This window comes from Copadichromis virginalis, linkage group LG18, assembly GCF_057382275.1.
Source record: "Copadichromis virginalis isolate Kocher_CV1m ecotype Utaka linkage group LG18, C_Virginalis_male_GT1.1, whole genome shotgun sequence".
In the NCBI taxonomy this organism is placed as follows: domain Eukaryota; kingdom Metazoa; phylum Chordata; class Actinopteri; order Cichliformes; family Cichlidae; genus Copadichromis; species Copadichromis virginalis.
In genome coordinates this window covers 2,580,318-2,595,610 of record NC_140635.1, presented here as the reverse complement: position 1 = coordinate 2,595,610, position 15,293 = coordinate 2,580,318, and the positions used below count along the sequence as shown (strand labels likewise).

At 40.5% G+C, this 15,293-nt stretch overlaps 1 protein-coding gene and 1 gene segment (V, D, J or C); both read left to right on the top strand.

Annotated features, from left to right (window-relative positions):
• The first annotated feature begins 1,861 nt into the window (after positions 1–1,861).
• Positions 1,862–5,307, top strand: LOC146686905 (immunoglobulin lambda-1 light chain-like). The gene is made up of 4 exons (XM_085440150.1): positions 1,862–2,597; positions 3,976–4,287; positions 4,420–4,494; positions 4,848–5,307. Exons 1-4 carry the CDS (start codon positions 2,459–2,461, stop codon positions 4,994–4,996), a joined length of 675 nt encoding a protein of 224 aa, XP_085296276.1. The 5' UTR covers positions 1,862–2,458; the 3' UTR covers positions 4,997–5,307.
• Positions 5,308–6,770: 1,463 nt separating this feature from the next.
• LOC146686904 (T cell receptor beta variable 16-like) lies at positions 6,771–8,107 on the top strand. The segment is given in 3 exon segments: positions 6,771–6,774; positions 7,404–7,583; positions 7,676–8,107. Coding segments are annotated over 3 exon segments (507 nt in total).
• The last annotated feature ends 7,186 nt before the right edge of the window (positions 8,108–15,293 follow it).

The window sequence follows — 15,293 nt, the reverse complement described above, 5'->3', positions numbered from 1 at the left end:
CACACTGCCCCTCTGATTCTCTTCCCCCGAGTCTGCTCAAAAACACTTTTAATATTGTTGGCCCTTTTATTCTGAAATTGATTAATACGTCCCTTACTACAGGCTGCGTCCCACTATGCTTCAAACAAGCTGTAGTTCAGCCTCTTCTTAAAAAACAAAACCTGGACCCAACTGTTCTGTCTAATTACAGGCCCATCTCAAAGCTTCCTTTTCTATCTAAAGTTTTGGAGAAAGTGGTCTATCTACAGTTGCAGGCACACCTCGATTCTAATATGATCTCAGAAAAATTTCAATCTGGTTTTAAATCATTACATAGCACTGAGACAGCACTTTTAAGGATTTTTAACGATATTCTCTTAACTATGGATTCTGGCAGCCCTGCTGCCCTTTTACTGTTGGACTTGTCAGCAGCTTTTGACACGGTTGACCACGACATCCTGTTATCACGGCTAGAATCGCATGCTGGCCTAAAAGGATCTGCCCTTCAGTGGTTTCGCTCCTACTTGACAGAAAGGTTCTTTTATGTCAATATGGGCCCCCACAACTCCAAATTAGCTCCTCTTAAATACGGCGTTCCTCAAGGCTCTATTTTGGGTCCCGCCCTCTTCGCACTCTATTTGCTGCCATTGGGCTCCATCTTCTCGCGGTACAGCATTTCATTTCATTGCTTTGCGGATGATCTACAGATTTATCTACCTTTAAAATCAGGATCAGATCAACCGCAGCTCTTATTACGCTGCCTTGACGACGTTAAACAGTGGTTATCATTAAATTTTTTACAGCTAAACGAAAACAAAACTGAGGTTGTCATTTTTGGCAATTTCAATCATATCGACAGCATGTTGGGTACCCTCTCCTCGTATTGTAAAACACATGTAAAAAACCTCGGAGTTTACATTGATGGTTCTTTTAAATTGAATAAGCAGGTGAGTGCAGTAGTTCAGTCCTGTTTTTTTACAGCTAAGACAGCTAGCCAGGATAAAGCCATACCTTCCGGCTGACGTCTTCGAGCGTATCATCCACCTTTTTCTTACTTGCAGATTGGACTACTGCAATTCATTGTATTATGGCCTAGATCATGCCACCATCCATCGCCTTCAGATGGTTCAAAATGCTGCTGCTCGCCTGCTAACCGGTACCAAACGGAGAGAGCATATAACCCCAATTTTAGCCTCTTTACACTGGCTCCCTGTCCCCTACAGGATCCAATTTAAACTCTTACTTTTTGTTTTTAAGTCACTCAACGCCCGAGCCCCCCCTACTTGTCAGAGCTCCTCTCTGCCTATGCTCCAGGAAAACCCACGAGATCTAGTTCAAAACTATTGTTGTCCATTCCACGGACTAACCTCAAATCTCGTGGTGATAGATCCTTCTCTGTGGCAGGTCCCAGACTTTGGAATAGTCTCCCCTTTCATATTAGATCTGCTCAAACTCTTGAGCAATTTAAATCTTTACTAAAGACACACTTTTACGCTCTGGCTTTTAACACATTATGACCCAAGCATTTTGGATTTATCTGAATTAGTTAGTATTGTTTCAATTCTTCTATTTTATTGTTTCTATTGTTATTATTGTATTACACTGTAGTTTTTAATTTTATTGTTATTGTTAAGCACTTTGTGCAGCATCGGCTGTTGGAAATGTGCTATATAAATAAATCTGACCTTGACCTTGACCTTGACCTTAGAACTGAAGAAGTTTCTCGGATGAGAGGTGAAACGTCTTCAAGCAACTTAAAGAAGTCCAGATGCTTTTCTTTGCAAGCTCCTTTGACAACTGATTTATAGTTAAGCTGATCTTACCCAGCAGGTAATGTAGAGTTCGGAGCCGGTGTGAGTGAGGGGACTCGCCCAGACAGAGGAAAATGTGCAGGACAGAAGAAACAGCAAAGGAAATCCTGTCAGTGCTGAAAATAGAAGAGCCTGTGCAGACCAACATGTTTCTCTTCTAAAATCCACCAGGTGTGGTTTGAAGGACGCAACAAAACCACATCAGAAAGACATCAGAGACTCATCACATCACTCGCTGGATTCACTGGATTCTTTTTCTTTCACCATTATTTGGAACAAAGAGAACAAACGTGACTGGTTTGTGTCATTGTGGTGCTGCATGGCCCACTTTCTCCTGAGATTCAGTTCACAGACAGATGTTCTGATAGTTTTCTTTACAATTTGCTGCTAGAATTCAAACTTGATTGTGTGATTAATGATGGTGAGCCAGATGGGCCAAACCATGATCCTATCAGCAGCATGTTTCATTGTAGTGGTGCATCATTGATGGGATAAATGGACTGGTGCTTATATAGTGATTTTCTGTTTTCATGTGGACTAAAGTAGTGGACTGACCAACAGACTGACATTAACATCAGAGCCGTGCTGCTAGTGTGGCTAAAAGAAAAGAGAAGAAGAGACAGTCATGTTGATATGAACATTAGAGAAACACATCATGGAGCTGAAATATGATCCTGCTTCCTCATTTGGACTCATTCACCTCAGCTGACACGTTCAACAGCAGACAGGTTTTTGTAGCAGTCTGTCTCACTGTGGGAGGATGGTACTACTTCATCTTTGGCTCTGGAACTAAACTGTCTGTAACAGGTAAGAACAAACATTTATTTTCCTTCAGTTGTTTTATTGTAGAAGCTGAAAATGTGTTTAAAGTCAGTTTGTGCTGCTTCAGGCTTTACATGTTAGTTTTTCATCATTAGTAGAGAATTCATCTGCAGCCATTGTTACATAAGAAAAGCTCAATAATCTCTGAAAACATGTTGAAATCTCACTGAACAACTAAAGTTATTCTTTATTTCTGCAAATATTAGTGATGTTACAAATATTTAGGATTTGATCCTCTCAGTGATTCTGCTGGTTTTTAACACAAGATCATATTTGATGTTAAAATTAAATTAATATAGATTAACAACAAATATGGTTTCAGGAAATATTTGCTTTATGTTGAGGAACAAATATTTTTTAATAGTCAAACATTCATCTATCTACTTCAAAAATGTTTTCTGGTAAAAATAAATAAATAAATAAAATGATAAAAACAGATACTGATTAGAAAACTCAGAAATGATATGACAGATAAATTTAGGATGAATTTGACATCGTTAAACTCTGATATTTATTTCTGAGATGAAGTCGTGTGTGTGGATTTGTACGTGACAATAAAAAGTTAATAATACTTAAATTTTCCAAAATACTTTAACATACAAATTTTTATTAAATATATTTTGTCAAATAATTTGTATTTTATGACTAAAAATATCATGAAGTATATCTCATATTATTGAAAAAGTTTTATTCACCATTTCAGTTTTAGTGTTTTAAAATAGTTGCTACAGTTTTTTATTTGAATAAAAACATAAATTAAAATAATCACTGCGTTACTTTTCCAATTTTTACACAAAAATATTTAAGAATAAATTAGTCTGAAAGACAAATATGGTCTTTATGGTAAAATATATCAAAGACAAGAAGAATGGAAATTTTATCTGCTGAACTGAATTTTGTGAAATGATATTTAATTTTATTAATAGTACAAAACAATATGAAAAAAGATGAATTTATTTTTGGACAGAAGAGGATCTCTGTTAGAACTCGTGTCTAAGGACTAATAAGAAAAATACATTTTCACTTGTATCAAGACAAATGTAAATATTTTAAAATTGGACTGAACTAAATTTCTATAAAACAATAAAAAGGAAACACATGACGAATTAAACTGAAATGAATTTAATTTGACTTTAAAAACATGCTGAGTGTTGCTCATGTGAGCCATGATGACATGAGGTGATGACTGTGTTTGATATGAAGCTGAATCCAGTGTATGTAGTGAACTTTGTGCTGATGAGTAGTTTAGTGATCAGAGTCCATGTAGTTTCCAGGATCAGACTGAATGCAGTGCAGTGCTGGAAGCTGCTGCTGACTGTGTGAATGTGTGTCTGTGCTGCTTGTTGCTGCTGTCAAACTTCAGATGAGCAGGTAGTGAAGCCCGTGGTGAGCGTGTACCCAGCAGCATCCAGAGCCCACCTGGAGGGGAACAGCTCCCTGCTGTGTGTGGCCTCAGCCATGTTTCCTCCTCTGGTCCAGTTCTCCTGGAAAAGACAGAAGAAGAACGGCGGAGAAGCGGAGGAGCTGCCCCCTGCTGAGGGAGAGCAGCTGGAGCTCAGAGAGGCGGGACGCACCATTGCCATCAGGATGGTTGATGGGAGCCATTCTGACACATATAAATACAGCTGCTGGGTGAAGCACGAGGGGGGCACAGTGGAGGCCCGAACACAACAAGGTAATGAAGGCTTGGTGACTGTGTTCAGCAGTGATTCAGCTTCATGTGGAGATGCTGTCAAAGAGAGCAGAGCAGCAGAGGACTGACATTTCTCACTGCAGCTCCAAACATTTGACTCCTTTTCTGTTTCAGAGCTTCCAGCTCCAGCAGCCTCCTGTCCTCCAGAGAGAGAGCCAGCAGACCTGCCAGCTCTGCAGCCAGCTGACTGTAAGATCACCTGCTGCCTCTCTGCATGGACAGCTCCAATGTCCAATGAGGCAGCTGGAACAAGTTTAGGCTCTTAAAGTTGCACTAATTGATCAAATCTTCATCCAACAAGCTCTGATAAAGCCACTGTACACTAGCTGCTCAGCACCAAACAGCAGACAGACCATAATATGTCAGAGATCAGTTTGTTAGCTGCTTGTGGAGTTCTTCTGCCCCCAAGTGGACACAAACACTACATCAATTCATCCACTTGAAGAAGAAGCTGTGACTGTTTCTATTTGGACTTTTTCTCCTTGATCTGAGAGGAATAACCCGACTGTCTGTCTGTCTCTTTGTGTCTGTCTGTCCTTCAGTGTCCTTCCAGTCTCAGTGCAGGGTGAAGCTGCTCTGCCTGCTGTACACAGTGCTGATAGTGAAGAGTCTGGTGTACTGCTGTGGACTCTCTCTGCTGATGATGCTCACAAACAAGGGAGCGTCCACCAACTGCACACATGCTGACTGACTGTTTCCTGCTCGCCTTTTCTCACCATCACATCTCATCAATTCATCTCATTCATCACTTTGATCACAAATGTTAGTTATGATGTGTTGAGCTTATTTTGCCTTTTTCTTCAACAGTTAGAAGATCGTCTGAAATAAATACATCTTTACATGTATTGTTGCTCTGAGTTAGAATTCTTTTTGTGCTTATTGTGACTTTTATTGTAGTAACAAAAACCATCAGGAATATTTTTATCACAAGTTTTCACTTTGATTTTCAAATGTCAAACAGTGTAGTTGTGTTTGTGTGAACAATAAAGATTTGAAGATGAAGAGTTTGATTCTACTTTCATTGTGTGATCAACAACAACCCGTGTGAGTGAAGCACAAACTGACTGTATCCAAACTTGCTCTCCTGCAGCAGACGGGCTGTGTGGGTTTCTGCTCTGCAGCCTCCACACCGTTAGCTGTGGCTTTCACTTTAATAACACAATGACAGTTACAAGCAGGAACTCTGCTTCAAGAATGATTCCAGGAAGGATCTGTGTTCTTCACCTGTGAGAGAAACAGCTCAAATCCTCAACTCACAGCTGACAAATGAACTTTAATGGAATCAAAGGAGAGACCATGAAGCCCCTGCAGTCTGCTCAGCTCCCATTTTATTACCTGAGCTGAGTTTTTCATTCTGGATATCACACACGTAAGAACAGATCAAGTCTGAACAGCAAATGTTGGAGAATCATTTTGAAGTCTTGCTAAATGTCGTTATTATTACAAAAACTACTGAATGATTCAGAAAATCCTTTCCAACAAGCAGAAATATGCAAACAAAGTAGAAACAAGGCAACATGAGTCATTCAGATGCAGATAACATATTCTCCTTATTGTGAAGAACACAGTCATGAAATCTTTCTGTGTGTCATTCATTGAGTTGAAGTGCCTAATAGAAGAGGAAGAGCAGCAATAATCAATGATAGCTGAGACATTGAGAACATGGCTGTATGCCTGCTATCATAACAGCAAACAAAGCACACAAACAGAAAACACACAATAATGTGCTCGCAGCTTGTTGTGTGTTGTGTCATTTTTGACATTTCATGAAGTCACAAAAATGTGTGCGACTCATTAAAGGAGTGTGTACGTGTCAGTCAGTGCTCTGTATTCATGTGTTCACTCAGACACTTTTCTCCTCCAAACTTACAGCACAGCTTCATATTTCACTGACTGATTCTTTCATTACATCCATTAAGGGTCACACAGTGAAATTAGTGCAAACTTACAAATGTGTTGCAACAATTTTGGCCTCCAAACTGAACTTTGAGACAAACAGTGAAGCTGTGAGCAAAAAGAGGCTCCAGTGTGTGTCATGGTGGAGGAAACTGTTGTATTCCCACATTCAAAACATGCTGATCTTATTGGATTTGTCCCTCAAAGTCTTTTTCCTCCTTTTTCTCTTCATCCAAATGTTCTAGCAGGCTGACTGTGAGTCCCTGTTGAACCTGTACAGCAGAAAGTAACAGCAGTCAGCGGCCTCCACTTGACTTCATGACTTCAACGCCTCGCACAGTCACTTTCACTTTCTTCCTTCTGTCTTTTAGTCCTAAAATGTAGAACAACACCAGATCCAAATATTTGTGTCCTTCACTCACATCTTCAAATGATCCCTTCCATATCAGAGATGATACAAAGGCAACATTTGTCTTATTTCTCTTTCAGGAATCAAAAAGTACTTTTGTACTGTTGTGTAAATGTGTGTGTAAAGGTGGATGACTGCCTGCTGCAGATGAAATCTAACCATGGGTACAAATAAATGAAGCTGACGTGAAACACAGCCCTGTTTTTATTACTGTTTATAGATATTAGAATTGATGATCATCATTTTAATGATTCTTAAAAAGGCTTTAATGAATCCTTCAGTCTGAAACCAACTTGGAACAAAACACATTAGAAGATGTGGGAAAGAACCACAGTGTGCACATATTTAAACACACAACAGAACCACAGTGTGCACATATTTAAACACACAACAGAACCACAGTGTGCACATATTTAAACACACAACAGAACCACATGTGTTTGTTTCAAATAAGATTTTTACTCTAAATGTTGTTATATATGATTTTGGTTTTTTTTTAACTACTTTGTGCGCAATTTATGAACTTTTAAAATATTTAACCATATTATCGTTTTTTTTAGATTTTTCTATTTATTTATAGTTTAGTTATATTTAGTGTTTTCATCACAGCTGTTAAACCACAGATAACAGTGTGTGTTAGTAAATTCACAGCAACATGAATGTTTCTGAGTGTTTGTGCATCATGTGACCCAGATTTTTGGATCTGCTGTCAGATTGAAATGAAGACGATGAAACCACAGCAGCTTCAGCTGAGCTGTCAATCAGCAGCAGCAGTCTTATCTGTGGGCGGCAGGGGCTGATGGGAGCTTTGAGGACCTGTTAGAAACCACGTGGCCCTCGTCTGATCTCACAGCTCGTCCTTGTTTGGCCTCAGCTGCATCAGAGCGCCACTTCTCCCCAGGTTCACCAGAGGAAACACCACTGCACAAAATGCTTTTCCTCCCAGCTGCTGCTCTGTGCTGTCTGTGTTCAGGTGAGTGTTTCCAGCCAATCAGGAGCCAACAAAGTCAACCTGTAACAAACACTGTCACACTAACCTTCATCTATCTGTCTGTGGCTCTACAGCACTGGTTACCATGGCAGCAGAACAGCTGATTCAGGACGATTTAACATTGACCAGGAAAGCTGGAGGAAACGTCTCTTTCAGCTGTTGGACTGAAGAGTGTAGCAACAGTTATGTTTTCTGGTATCAGAAGAAAGAAAAAGAAACATTCAAAGTTATTCTGCGCATTGATACTGATGATGGCAGAGTTTATTCAGATTACGGTCACCCTCTGAAAAATGATTTCTCTGCTGAGATGAATCAGAACATCTTTGAGTTGAAGATAGAGAAAGTTAAACTCGATCATTCAGCCACCTACTACTGCACATGTTGGTCCCCACAGTGAGAAATGATCCCTGCAGCCTGAACAAAAACCAACAGATGAACAGATGTCAAACAGTGTCTGTGACAGGAAGAGAGCAGTAAACCACAGCCCAGCTTCACATGTTTCACCTCCATCTCAGAGTCACAAACATACTGAGCTCCATGTTGGTTTACTGCTCTAATAATTAAGATTATTTTATTTTGACAGTTATGTTAGCATGCTCATATGAGCATTGTTTGCTAACTTTGTGAAATAAGCCCTGAAAACAAAACACAGCTCTTTGTGTCGGGGTTGTTATTTAGTGTTCAAGTCCAAGTTGGTTTTTCATCATTCTCGCCTCCTTTAAATGTTTACACGTCAACTTTAGAATTTGCTTTTGGAAAAAGGGTCCTAAGAGCCTTCAGCATGTTTTAACATCTATGCTGTATTTCTTTGAATAGTGGCTCTTTGATTTGTTTTACCTAACGTCTGATTCATGCTGTTGACATTTGGGAAGAGTAGAACTTATTCCAAATAAATCTGTGGCTGCACTCTGAGCCTTGATAAGCTTCCAGACAATCATGACTGTGTATGAGTCTTGTAAAACATTTGTCCTAATGTTGTTCCTGCATCCAAATGAGAAGGTGAAGATTTGAGGTTCGAACCTTTCAAAACTTGAATAAAGCAGAATAAAAGTCATCACAGCTTCTAATCAGGACATTTAGATGATGCGAGCATTAGTGACATTAGGTGTGTTTTTAAATGTTTCAAGTAAAACAGAGCAGAGTTGAATAATTCACCCACTACTTACCTTTTTTATTTCTGTTATATTTTTGGATGGAGGGTAGGACAGCCTCTAAACACTGTTTCACATTTCAGAATAACCTACATGAACATTAAACATAAAAGAAAATCAAATACAGACGTCAGTTAAAACAAAATGATCTTTCGATTGTTAATGGAAGCTAGCTTGACTCTGCTTGAAACTGAGCCATTAGAATCTACAGTCTGTCAATTTTGTGTCTGCGTCCTGTTAACAAAGGCTGAAGGTGGCAAGCTGAGAGGCTGTGAGCTTCCCTGGCTGTTTGTACATTGTGAATAAACCTCAACAGCCTTTCCTACCTCAGCAAAGGCGTCACTGTTGTTATCAATTAAATGTCTTCAGATTTCCTTCATCTTAATCCTGGTAAAGCTGAGGTCCTTGTTTTCAGCCATGACAGCTTCTCTAAGGAGGTCAGTCATTACATCAGCATCAATCAGTTCAGTTAAAACAGCTCTCTTTTAAACAACTGCTGAAAAGTCATTTTTTATGTTAGCGTTTCCTTAAAATGTCACCTGTTATTTTTGGCTAGAGCTCACATTTAACCTGTGTATGGAAATATGCTTGCAGGAGTTGAATATATGCTATGCTTGACTGCGTGTCTCTTTAAGTTTGCTTAACGTGTATTTGTGTATGATGTTTGGTTTTATCCAAACTGTGAAACAGTGGGTCTCTTAAAAGGTTCCTGAAAGCACCGACTCTGCACTTTTTATTGATATTCATTTTATTAATTCTAGTAATCCAAAGCAATGAGTCACAGCAGTCCGGGGTCTGGAAGAGGAAGGCTGAGAGAGAGTGGATGGACATTTGGTATTTTTAAATTCTTTTATGTTTGCTGTGTTTTTAGCATTTTATGCCATTTGTTTGTATTTTGTTTATTCCATATATGACGTATCACCCACCAGCAAACATACACTGCTCAGCCTTCTTCAAACACCTGAAAAAGCAGGTGTTTGAGGCTTGTACAACATACAGTAAATGTAACAAATCCAGAGGACGGTCTGTTTATTCAGCCTCACCTCTGGTGCTGGTGCCCACCTCCCAATTTAAATGCATGGAGACATTGAGAGTTCCCAGGAGGGTCCGTGCTGACACCAGCTGCTATCTGGCAGAGGGTACCATGCCCTTCCCATGTTTCAAATGCACTTTAGACCAGCACGCAGCAACACCAAATATGAGCAAGAGAAGTGAGGTATGGGGTCTTCACACCCCCGTTCTCTGTTCGTTATCTGGGCCACGGGCCGAGAGCAGGAGCTGGCCGTCTGGTCGTGGTCTGAGCTGGTGGCCTTCCCTGTTGCTGCAGGACTGGGGGTGGTCTGCTTGTCTCCACCCCAGAGTAAAGGGAATCATCTCCTGGGTCTGAGGTTGACAGCCCCTCTGGGAGTGATGGTTCCTGGTCCTGGGAGTATAGAGTATGTTTGGTGAGTGTGAGTACAGTGTTCATTTCTGTGTGTATGTTGGGCGAGTGCTGAGTATTTGTGTATGTGTGCATGAGGGTGGGAATGCATGTTTGTGTCTGTGTTTATGTGTCAGGTCGACTCCACCTCTCAGAACATCTCAGCCTGGTGGTTGCTTGGCAGGGTCTGGCCCTCCTGGCTCGGTCTGACCCCTTCTAGGATGTGGAGGGCCCTCGGGTCTCTGCACCCGGGGCTCGGTCTGCTAGTCAGATGCTGGCGACGCCTCCTTGGGCTCTCGTGCTCAGTAAACTGTCCCACGTTGTTTTTTTCTTTGTATTTGTAACCAGACCTTAACAAAAAAAATAAAAAAATTCTAAGTTGTGTAAATATTTTTTACACACAAACAAATTCTCATCTATAGAAGCAAATACATAAAACGTTCAGATATTTAGGTTTACAAGGTTACAAAACTCAGCTCACAACTACACATTTAAGATAAGTGCAAAATATTTATGTTGTGGCCATTTTTGTTGAATGTTTATAAAACGCAATTTTTTTGTTTTTTCTTTAAAGTTGTAAGAATATGCTGACCTAGTTTTGTTATGTAAATTCGTAATTAATTTTATTTTTGGAAAGGTTTTTGGAAAGTGATTGGTTTATCAGCTTATGGACCCTCCCATTAATCAAGGGATTAAGCGCACCCTGGAGGGGTGTGGTAAAGTTGTTTTTTGTTTGCCAAATGTCAGATGGGACGACGGGAGGGTTTAAAAATGACTTTTTGACCACTTTTGAAGTTGTGAAAGCAAATTAAGTTAACTTTCATTTAATTTTAAGTTGTAAGAAGTTATTTGGTTATTGTTTATAATTTTTAAACAATGAAGTCAGAGGTGCGTTCTAAAACAAACCTCCCGCTGCCACCCACGGCCTTTTCTTTGATGTTTTTGGTTTTGGAACTTAAAAGGCCGTGACAATTTATGATCACAATTTGAGGGGGTCATCTGATTGTTTGGGGTTTTCTCTGTAGTATTGTGGGATCTGGTTTGGTACTAAATGAAAGTGAATTGAATTACTGACACCTAAAAACAGACATCAACTAATACATACCAAATCGAAAATGATCTCTCCTTCCTTTTCTTTTCTACATTTTTGATTAGATATTGTCAGATAACCATGTCACATGGAGCTCAGGACTTTTAAGTCAACTCTGAATTTATATATTTATTATTTCAATCAAGTCAGTTTAAGTCAAGTACAGATTACAAAGTGCTGTGTGTTTCAAACTGGTGGAGTCAGAGAGAACCTCAGAGTTTTAATGTGGAACAGAAAACTCAGTTTCCTTCATGTCAGGATCAACAAAGTCAGAGTTGTTGGCTAAATCTGCTTCCTGGAATAGGGCCCGGGGCGCTATACTATGAAACCTGTTCAGCACACCCAGGATGTCTTTCAGTTATCTGGATTCATGACCCCCACACTGTCGATCAGGATAAACAGCCATACAATCACCTTCGATAACCAATCAATCACCAATCAATCATAAATTGCAAGGCAGGAAATACACATGAATGAATCACAATCTTCATCAGCCAATCAAATCTCTGTAACTGGGAGTTATTCAGGATGTGCTGTTTCCTGAAGTTTTCTGAATAATTGAATAATCAGGTCAGTAATTTCATGACACCAATCAGTGATTCTGATTTAAAACACACTTTAACTGAAATACAGCAAAAGTAAAGTGTCTCCTGATTTTTTGTTTGTTCTCTAAATATTGTAGTATTGGGTAGTTTTAATCTTCTGCTGCTAGTTACCAGTCAAGGAACTGATGTACTTTATTATTATAGCTTGTTAAAGATTTCTCTTCCTGCTCTGGTTTGAGCTTCAGTGTTTATTCAGGTAACATCGCTTTGACAGCAACTCAAAGCGATGTTACCTGTCTGTGTCCAGTAACAGCCTGTATTCAGTTTATTATTGCTATGGGGGCGATCGTGGCTCAAGAGTTGGGAGTTCTCCTTGTAATCGGAAGGTTGCTGGTTCGAGCCCCGGCTTGGACAGTTGTGTCCTTGGGCAAGACACTTCACTCGCTGCCTCCTGGTGGTGGTCAGAGGGCCCGGTGGCGCCAGTGTTCAGCAGCCAGCAACCTCTGTCAGTGTGCCCCAGGGTGGCTACAATGTAGCTGCCATCACAAGTGTGTGAATGGGTGGATGACTGGATGTGTAAAGCGCTTTGGGGTCTGTAGGGGCTAGTAAAGCGCTATACAAATACAGGCCATAAACTGGTATGGATCAGTTTGCGTCTTTTATTCAGTGTAACATTAGCTTTTGGTTGTTGGCATAAAGACTTAGAGAGGAGGACAGAAAGGGAGAGAACAGAATGAAGAGAGCAAAGAGACCAAAAACAAAAAAGCAAGAGAGGACATGTGGTCAAATTCACCAAAAATGATAAAGCTGTAACTTCTGTTTACCGACATTCATTCATGATGAGTTCACATAACTAAAGAGTGTTTTGTACTGTTATCAGTTGTGGATCCCCGACCTGCTCCTATAATAATTACTATAAGATTATATTTTTGTCTAATTCAGCTGAGATGTGCAAATATGAAAAGGGCTGATGACATTTGCAAACAGCATATTCCATTAATAATAATTACAAGGCACTGCAAGCATGACATTATGAGTCCCCCTAAAGTTTGAACCTAGAGTCTCATCTGAGCAAACATAAGACATAAGTTTTTTCATTGATTTCATGGAGGAATTGCATGCTTTCCAGTAGCACTATTAAAATTTGCCAGTGAAGATTATGGACACAGCATATTGATATGAATGATATCATTTTATAGCATTCACTCCAAACATGTCTGAACAGGATGGATGCCACTACATGGAAATCTATTCCCCACTCATGAATCCACACTAATGTTTTTCAAACATTAAGCTTAATTTAGGTCTTTTTTTTTTTTGCTGCCGCTGGTTCAGTGAATTTTTGTCAGTTTGTCAGTCAATTTGTTTTACTTTTATTATAAGTTTTCAGTTGCTGACGACTATTTGAATCAAGTATCTAAGGCGCAACTCTGTTTTGACTTGTTTTCGCAATATTTGCGGGCTTCTATTGCTTGCGCTGCAGCTGTCAGCTGGTTGTTCGGTTCCTCTATTTGTGTTCAGTGCTCGGCCCTGATTAAGATGTGGATCCACAGGGTGTTGGTGTGGCTCGTGCTCACCTGGGTTGTTTTATCCATCATTCATCACCCAACGACAGCTCTTCTCCAGTACTCTGCTAAGGATCTTTTGTGGCTCCGTTTTTGCCTGGCTGTCTCTCCACCTGTGGCTCTATACTTCTACCCGGACATCGCCTTCAAGCCCCGCCGCAGGTATATCCACCGAGGGTTTCGGCAGAATTTCAACATCAGTGACACTAACTCAATATTTTCCATCTGGTCAAAAACTCGTCGTCCTCCCCGCAAGACTGACCGGGCTGTCGACCACAATGTGCTGGCCCACCTGGCTTGATCAACTAAGCCTACTGTCAGGCATGGTAACTCCAGCATCAACTTCGGTCTATTAAACATCCGCTCTCTCACTGGTTAGGGAAATCTCGTCCATGATCTCCTCTGTGATCGTAAGTTGGACTTTCTTTGCTTGACTGAAACATGGCAACAGCCCAATGACTTTGTTTCTCAATGACTCCACTCCATCTGAGTTTGTTTACACCTGTCAACCTCGCATCTCCGGGAGGGGCGGAGGTCTCGCGATAATTCACTGAAAGCACTTGAAAGTTCTCCCTGTATCTGCCTCTCCCTCCCATTCATTTGAATACATCCCACTACAGCTCCCAGTATCATTAGAAGACATAGCATACATTTTCACTGCTATGCAGATGACACCCAGCTCTATCTGTCCATGAAGCCAGATAACACACACTAATTAGTTAAACTGCAGGAATGTCTTAAAGACATAAAGACCTGGATGGCCGCTAACTTTCTGCTTCTTAATTCAGATCAAACTGAGGTTATTGTACTCGGCCCTGAAAATCTTAGAAATATGGTATCTAACCAGATTCTTACTCTGGATGGCATTGCCTTGGCCTCCAGTAACGCTGTGAGGAACCTTGGAGTCACTTTTGACCAGGACATGTCCTTCAACACACATATTAAACAAATATGTAAGACTGCGTTCTTCCATTTGTGCAACATCTCTAAAGTTAGAAATATCCTGTCTCAGAGTGACGCTGAAAAACTAGTTCATGCATTTATTACTTCCAGGCTGGACGACTGTAATTCATTATTATCAGGAAGTCCTAAAAACTCCCTGAAAAGCCTTCAGCTAATCCAAAATGCTGCAGCAAGAGTCCTGACAGGGACTAGAAAGAGAGAGCAGATTTCTCCTGTTTTGGCTTCCCTTCATTGTCTTCCTGTTAAATCCAGAATTGAATTCAAAATCCTGCTCCTCACATACAAGGTCTTAAATAATCAGGCCCCATCTTATCTTAATGACCTTGTAGTACCATATCACCCTATTAGAGCACTTCGCTCTCGCTCTGCAGGCCTACTTGTTGTTCCTAGAGTATTTAAAAGTAGAATGGGAGGCAGAGCCTTCAGTTTTCAGGCCCCTCTTCTGTGGAACCAGCTTCCAGTTTGGATTCAGGAGACAGACACTATCTCTACTTTCAAGATTCAAACTTTGCTTTTTGCTAAAGCATATAGTTAGGGCTGGACCAGGTGACCCTGAATCCTCCCTTAGTTATGCTGCAAGAGACGTAGGCTGCCGGGGATTCCCATGATGCATTGAGTTTTTCCTTTCCAGTCACCTTTCTCACTCACTATGTGTTAACAGACCTCTCTGCATTGAATCATATCTGTTATTAATCTCTGTCTCTCTTCCACACCATGTCTTTATCCTGTCTTCCTTCTCTCACCCCAACCGGTCGCAGCAGATGGCCCCGCCCCTTCCTGAGCCTGGTTCTGCTGGAGGTTTCTTCCTGTTAAAAGGGAGTTTTTCCTTCCCACTGTCGCCAAAGTGCTGCTCATAGGGGGTCATATGATTGTTGGGCTTTTCTCTGTATCTACTGTACAATATAAAGCGCCTTGAGGCGACTTTTGTTGTGATTTGGCGCTATATAAATAAAATTGA

Excerpts from the sequence above, each read along its gene's own strand:
- LOC146686905 (XM_085440150.1), top strand. The coding sequence starts at position 2,459 with ATGATCCTGCTTCCTCATTTGGACTCATTCACCTCAGCTGACACGTTC. Across the intron at positions 4,288-4,419 it reads GGAGGCCCGAACACAACAAG|AGCTTCCAGCTCCAGCAGCC; the intron begins GTAATGAAGGCT and ends TTTCTGTTTCAG. Across the intron at positions 4,495-4,847 it reads AGCTCTGCAGCCAGCTGACT|TGTCCTTCCAGTCTCAGTGC; the intron begins GTAAGATCACCT and ends TCTGTCCTTCAG.